This window comes from Mus caroli, chromosome 12, assembly GCF_900094665.2.
Source record: "Mus caroli chromosome 12, CAROLI_EIJ_v1.1, whole genome shotgun sequence".
Classification (NCBI taxonomy): domain Eukaryota; kingdom Metazoa; phylum Chordata; class Mammalia; order Rodentia; family Muridae; genus Mus; species Mus caroli.
Window position 1 is genome coordinate 86398227 of NC_034581.1, and position 7704 is coordinate 86405930.

Consider the following 7704-nt stretch of genomic DNA (forward strand, 5'->3'; position numbering starts at 1 on the left):
ACACACACACACACACACACACACACAAAACCAAAGCAAGCAAGCAAACAATCAACCAAGCAAGCAGGAAAGAAACTATAATTCCCTTCCCCCACAAATGCAAAGGAGTAAATAATACATGTCAACGCATTGTGTGGTGGGTAGCACAGGGAGGACACAAAGGCAAACCTGATTTCTAGCCCATACCCACACAGGAGCTCCGGGTATGCTACAGGTTTGCATTATAACAACAGTGCATGCTGGTAAATAGCCTACAGCAAAATCTGTGCACAGCAAAATGTCGAAACAAAAGGCCATGAACATCAGAGTGAGGGCACGGGAAACAAGGTTGGAAAAGACAGGCCAGCATGGGGGAATGCTGGGGCACTGAGGCGGGAGTGGGTGGGTGGGCAGGGGAGCACCAACACAGAAACAGAGGGAAGTGGGGAGGGGATAGGGGTTTTGTAGAAGGGGAACTGGGAAGAGGGATAACATTTGAAATGTAAATAAATAAAATAACCAATTAAAAATGAAAAAAAAGAAAAAAGAAAAGACAGGCAATGGGAGAAGAGACAGAAAATGTACCTCAATGGGGGAGGTGCAAGGGGGGTCCTCCAGTAACAAGACGTCCTGTAATGTGAGGTGAACAAGCAAGAAACCTCACTGTAGCCATGAACACCCAGCCCTTCAGGCATCTGTATTTCTCATTTTGTCTTTGACTGGCAAGTATTTTGGTTTCAAATTTCAAGATACAAAAAGTTCGAGACTGCTAATTCTTCTGTAAAATGTACTCGGGCTCCCACAGCATACGTGGATGGACCAGCGCCCTTGCACCTTGTTCTCCACTGAGCTGCACTGCAGATGGCAGCCAGTCACCGGGATCACTTTAACTGCAGGACACAGAGCACACATTTGTGACGACATGACAATATTCTGATATGATGTCTTACAAGATCAGAACACCAAAGTCAACTCTGTCTTGGTGACAGGGTTTCTGGCTTAAACCAGTTGCTCCTTTTGTGACTTACTTTGAAATTTAGAAGGAATATATCTTAATCACTGTAAGACAATGAAAAGACAGAAAAAAATATATATATATATATTACTGATGTGGACAAAAGACTTATAAGATGGAGAGATTGTCTCTTATGTCTAAATACACAGGATAAGTCAGGACTTACTCAAAAAGACACAGAACTAGGGAAAACTTAAACAAGGGCATAATAAAGGATGAACATTTGGGAACTTAAGAAAATAAAGTTATCTATTAAGACTTTATATGAAATTCCATAGAATTATAGGAGAATCATGGTTAAAGGAATGAGCATCAAAGATTAAACACATCCTAAGACCACTATCTTACAGACACATTCTTGGGCTTGGATAATTATCTCATTTTTATATATCTTTTTTGTTCACTTGTTTGTTTGTTTAATGTATTTGATATTTTAAACATAGCTAAAAGAAATGGCTGGCCCAGAGGGAGAAATTCCAGCCATACAAGTATCAAGACCTCAGTTCAATCCAAAAACCCAAGGAAAAGCCAGATGTAATTACATATTTGCAACCCAGCACTGGTGGGTAGAGGGGACAGGTAACCCCCAAGGGGTCACTGGCCAGCCTAGCTCCATCAGAGAGCTGTAAGAACAGTGAGAGAGCCATCTCGAAAATACAGTAGAAGGCTGGCAAGGTAACCCAGTGACTTTGTAAAGGAACTTGCCACCAAGCCTAACAACTTGAGTTCACCCTGGCACCACATGGTACAAACAATTGGCTCTTCCAAGCTGTCCTCTGACCTCCATATACTTTGTGGTATATGCACCAGTAGATAGATATACGCACAATAAATAAGACAGATATAAATTTTAGTTTTTTCTTAAATGAAACAGAATTCTATCACTTTCCCTCCCCGCTGTGCTTCCTCAAACCCCTCCCAGCACCCACTCTCAAACCTCGTCCATTTCACTATTCTCAAGTTGGTATGCTGTCTTTCTTCTATTGTTACACACATACACACACACACACACACACACACACACACACACACACCAGCAACTCAAGGAGGTCAACTGTCATTTGGCTATAAAGTACATAAGGCAACAAGAGCCCAACAGTTCCAAATTATCTATCACTTTGTAAAAGTGCAGGAGAAAGTGCATGGCATTTGGCTGCACTGCAGAGGCAGTCTCAACTGTCAGCAGCTCCACTCAGTGATCACCAATCTTTCTTTCTCACGGAGCAGTACTAGATATTACTCTGAGAACAGAGCACAAGGTATGAAAAACAAACATGGCATAATCACAAGTATTGTTAAATCCAAATCAACTGAGAAATTTAAGACATCTTATGGTTAAAGGTTAAGAACGTCTTGTAATCCCAGCACTTAGCTGGCTACAGCAGGCATGTGTGGGGCCCACCTGGGCTATGAAGTGAATCTAAGGCCACTCTGTTCTACAAAGAAAGACCATGTCTCCAAATTAGGACGGTGGAGAAAGAATGGCAGAGAAGCCTGGAGCTGAAAAGTAAAACTATTTTCCTGAAGATGAATACTGTGTCTTTGCAGGGTCTTCTTAAAGACCCCAGGAGTGAAACTGTTTCAAGAGCTCTGGAAAGACAATGAGCGGTACTGGGTGTGTGAGCCGAAGCCTCTCTCCAGGTGCTTTGCAAACCAAACCCTCGGCAACCCGTGTGAAAAGCACTCCCATGAGTTACTACTAAGCTGGAAGCAGAGACAGTCAGGCTCCTTGGGACCATTAGTAAGCTACTATCAACCATTTTTAAATGCTCATGAATTGCAGGACTTCCCACACGCCATCCAATTTCTATAACAAGAATAAAGAGAAGTAACGAGAGGGAGGAGGAGAGCAGGCCGAAGAGAACACGGCCCAGGACGTGGACAAGGACAACCAGCAGGGCTTCTGTTGCTTTCTCCTCTGATCCTTATTGTTTGCTGTGTTTGCTGTGCTCTGTTTTAGCCCTACTTCTGCTCAACAACCCAGTGCTGGCACTTTCGTCACCAGCATCAGGGGCCACGCTAGCGCTAATGCCAAGGAAGCAAATTTTAGAAGTCATGCAAATTTTAGAAGTCATACTGTCGCACAAGAGCTATTTCTGGTATTCATTAAACGTCTAGAAAGTGTTGAAAAGAGTATGCCAATATTTCTTTGCTATCTCTGTGATCTCAACCTTGAGCCAAATGCAGAGGGTAGTTTTAGTGACGTGCTGACAAGATAAAAGAGAAACTCAGACTGAAGAAACATTCAGGACTTCTTTTGGGTTATAAGACGTTAGGAGCTGTGAGCATCAATTTTCTACCTATCATTATAATTATGGAAAGCCTTCAAATGCGGCAACTCATTAGAAGACAGCCACACTAATAAACAGATGCGGGGGGGGGGGGGGGGGGGGGAGNGAGCTGATACATATCTATTTGCCATCTACATTTGATCTAATTTGCATAATTAGAATTAGAATTGTTATTTCCTTTCATGAGGTCTTTTTCTTTGATTTTTAATATATCCTGATAATTACCTCATCTACGCTAGATAAAAGACATGGGAAATGGCAGCTGCCCGCTTTTGCCTCCTTCCTGGTTACCCCATATTCATGAGCACCCACAAGTGCAGTTCCTAGAGGCACTGCAGTGTTACCTACCTCAGGCAAACAGCTACAGACACGGGACTCTGAAGTGATCCAAAGAAGAGATAGTACTGGGTTCGTCTCACTCTGCCTTCTGCCACATTCCGCCCCCAAATAAAACACTGCCATCTCAGAGAAGAACCCCTTTCTGTGTGCAGGACCAAGAGTAACTTCGAGTTTAAAAAGAGGAAAGGCTTTCACTATGAAATAATGAAGGGAACTAATAAAAGACCCTGTTTCAGAGTCCTAAAAGACAATCCAAGCTCTAAGGAGGGGTGATATAGGAGTCAATTAATTGTTAGCTTAATTTAATATTATTTGCCTCCAAAACTAGCTCTCAAAATAATACAACTTTTTATTAGATTTCTTTCAGCGATGCTAGCAAATCAAATTAAAACTGTGTTTCAAACGGAGATTAAAGGTCAGCTGTCACCTCGATCTGTGCGGCCAGCGTTGCTTTCTCCTGGTCCTTCCGTTCCATGCACCGCTTCACTTCCTCTAACTCAGACGCCATGGAGTTGAAGTTCAGCTGCACTCGCAGGTCTGCCATCTGCTTCTCCAGGTTCAGTTTCTCCCGCTCTACTCCTTGAGGGGTAAATGCAAAGCTCCATGGTTACTCTCTAGTCAGGGGAAATGTCTTCTGTAACACTTATCTCTAACTTGGTGTCTAACACTCTACCCACTCAGCAGGTTGAGGATCTCTGTGGTCCGTCATCAAGGCTCATGGTCACCACACATTCATGAGCTCCACTCAGTACCACTCCTCAGCCTTCAGCAAAATCAAGTCATACATAGTTTTCAAATCTACATTGGCAGCTATGCCATTCTATTTTATGTCATAGTAATATTTTCAGGATCTCCCAATTTCAATTACAACTTATTTCAGGACACTATTTTTTTTTTTTTTTTTAAGAAAAGCACCGAAGTCAACCAGGCTACTATATACTGACGCTACAGAAACTTCCACAATGAAATGTTGTTCTTACATATAAGCAACGCTTATTCTTCTCAGTCTCTCTAAGACTGACTACTCTCTTTTCACTAATTCAGAAGGCTATACCTGAAATTATAACACTGAATAATATACACTTACTATTTAATTCAACACAAATTGCTTGGTCAATGAAACAAAGAACATTTTATTATGTTCTTCACATATGAAGATGGGTAACCTAAAAATTCATTGTCAATAAGCTTGCATTTACAAGAATGGAAAAATACACAAAATGCTTCCTTTACTCTAAAATATTAGCAATTAGAATATATACTAACAGCCGGGCGTGGTGGCGCACGCCTTTAATCCCAGCACGCGGGAGGCAGAGGCAGGCGGATTTCTGAGTTCGAGGCCAGCCTGGTCTACAAAGTGAGTTCCAGGACAGCCAAGGCTATACAGAGAAACCCTATCTCGAAAAACCAAAAAAAAAAAAAACAAAAAAAAAAAAAAAAAAAAAAACCAAAAAAAAAAGAAATAATATATACTAACAATTTAAGACTACCATTTTTTCCAATACTTTTCTTCCCACAAAAGAAAGAAAGATCAAATCAGATTTTTAAACAGTTTATAAACATATTCCACCTTGAGAAATAGTCAAGTGCTCAAAATTCACATTCAAAGAGAAGACACACTGGCTCTTCAACAACATAAGAACAGTCTGACAAATGACAATAGGAAGGACACAGTGAACTAAAGAATGGGGAACTAAGCTGTACTTACACAATAGATTAAAATTCTACTAGGCTGAAAAAAATGGTAGTGGAGTGTTACCCTGGATAACAAAACAGCATGAAGTGCCAGCTATAATACAAGGTTCAATATTCAGGTAGGTGTTGGTATGAAGCAAACCCAATAAGCAACAAATACAAGGACAGGGAGAGACCGAGTCAGCAGGGAGTTCGGCATGGTTTACATCCATGGTTTACAGGGCCTTGGACCTTCAGATTTCTCCCAAAGACTGTATGATACACTTTTCATGATACATACAGTGTGGCTACCTACTACTAAATACATGTTGTAAAAAATGTATAGGAATAAATGTGTATATATATATATATATATATATATATAGTACACTTCATAAAATATTTATATATTTGGAATGTATACATACAGAATATAGTAACATTTTTAAACGTAAAATACTAATGTAGATAGACGTTATACATATATGTATATCATATACAATAAAATGTTTCACAAGATTAGAGTATGAAAACATTAACAATAAAAGAAAAGAAAAATTATGCTCTCTTCACACACCAAAAGGATTGTTATATACATGCTGTCTGGGAGGATGCTCACATCGTTATGGGACAGCTAATTACAAGCTCAAGTTTGCAGAAGACTTGTGTTAAAACCTGCCAGTAAACACGGTTACAACGTGGGACCTTTGCAAAGTGACTAGCTCATAAGAGTCACTCTGCTGGTGGTTAGTACCCGGATGTGGGACTGTGTTAGTTATTATGAGTAATGCTTTGCTGTAAGTGCTTTGCTAGCTGCCTCTCGCAGGTGTGCTTTCTTGTGTTGACTCCCGTGTTCACTGTCATTCACCCTCTGCCTCCTCTCTTTCTCTCCTTCTCCTCTAGCCCCCACTGGACTTGGGGACTTGCCCTTGCCTTTCATTCTCTGCAGTCTTCTCTCATCACATAGTCACCCAATGCGTTTTTATGCAGCAAAGCTGTGGCCACATGCAGCCCCTGCATCTGAACTTCCTGGCTGCCCAATCTGGGAGAAATACATTTATTTTCTTTAATCACTGAAGTGAACAGTGATCTTTCTCCCTAGAATAGTTCCATGAATAAGGGAGATAACATGTAGGGAGTAACATAATACCCTTCACATGATAAGAATCCAACATACTATAGAAGACAGGTTTTCATGAAATTAATAAAGTGAACAGCTCCTGTCTTAGAAGGGTGAGCAGCAGTGTAGAAGAGAGGGTGTAGAGGAGTCAGAGCACAGAAAGGCAAGTTACAATGGCAGAAAGTGAGTTGACACATGTCGAAGCTGGGGTGGCAGAACAAGAAAAAAAGAGGTGACAGATTTGAGAGCTATCAGAAGCCATGTAGTGACACAAGCCTGTAATTCCAAGAGCCAGAGAATATAGCAAATGATCCCAGCTGCAAGCCTTAGATCATGGAGAGTATGATCTTCTCTCACAATGTGAAAGAAAATGAGAGAGATGGGGAAAGGTCTCGTAGGTAGGGACCGATTAATGAGTGAAGAGAAGAAATAATTTCACATGTTACTTTGTGTTTTAGGCTGAAGTATCTGGAATGGGAAATGAAACCATCAATCAAGACAAGAAGGAGGAAAAGGTCTGTTTTTGCTTTTTACTTAGAAAATACTTCATTTCAGCAAGAACTTATTTATACAATACAATACCATGTACAAAAAAAAAAAATCAATGTTTTCAGACCATTATGGCTGTCAATTTCTGCACAAAGCAACTCGAAAATGTAAATTGGGATACTTCTTCCCAAAGCTGACAACACAGTTTCCAAAATTTAAATATTTTAGTTACATGAATATATATATAAAGACCTGTAATAGCAGTAAGTTATCTATCAGACAGCAGCAACAGCTTTTGCAGTTTTTTTTTCAGCCATTGATACAAAATTATTGAGAATTCCAGCAAGACAGAAAAAAAGGATAAAATGTAAAACCCTAGAAAATAGCAAACTTCTCTTTCTGTATTCTTTCCATGGCTCCCTGGAACTGCCCTGTTTTATTAGCTTCTCAAGCATCTCCTAGAGGTCGACACTCTAGAAGAGCATCATTAAAACAAGCTCTGGATAAGGCATGGTCAGTAGCATGTCACAAGACAGGAACAAGACACTTCACAGTCAGAGCTTTGAAAAGTGATGTCACATATCTACATAATACTAGAGGATGTAATTCCAAAGGCATTAGAAAACCATGCTTTCAGGAGAGGATGATTCAGTGGTAAATTTGCTGATGCTGACTGTACATTTTAAGAATGAACACATGGAGCCGGGCGTGGTGGCGCACGCCTTTAATCCCAGCACTCGGGAGGCAGAGGCAGGCGGATTTCTGAGTTCGAGGCCAGCCTGGTCTACAGAGTGAGC

General features: G+C 40.6%; 1 protein-coding gene across 3 annotated transcripts in view; it reads right to left on the reverse strand.

The window, feature by feature from the left end:
* Positions 1 to 7704, reverse strand: part of Cep128 (centrosomal protein 128) — a 339922-nt gene that overhangs the window by 241484 nt on the left and 90734 nt on the right. For all 3 annotated transcript variants that reach the window (XM_021179476.2, XM_021179475.2, XM_021179474.2), the window contains exon 14: positions 4052 to 4203. In XM_021179476.2, the coding sequence (XP_021035135.1) occupies positions 4052 to 4203 (152 nt within the window). The remainder of the gene's footprint in view (positions 1 to 4051; positions 4204 to 7704) is intronic.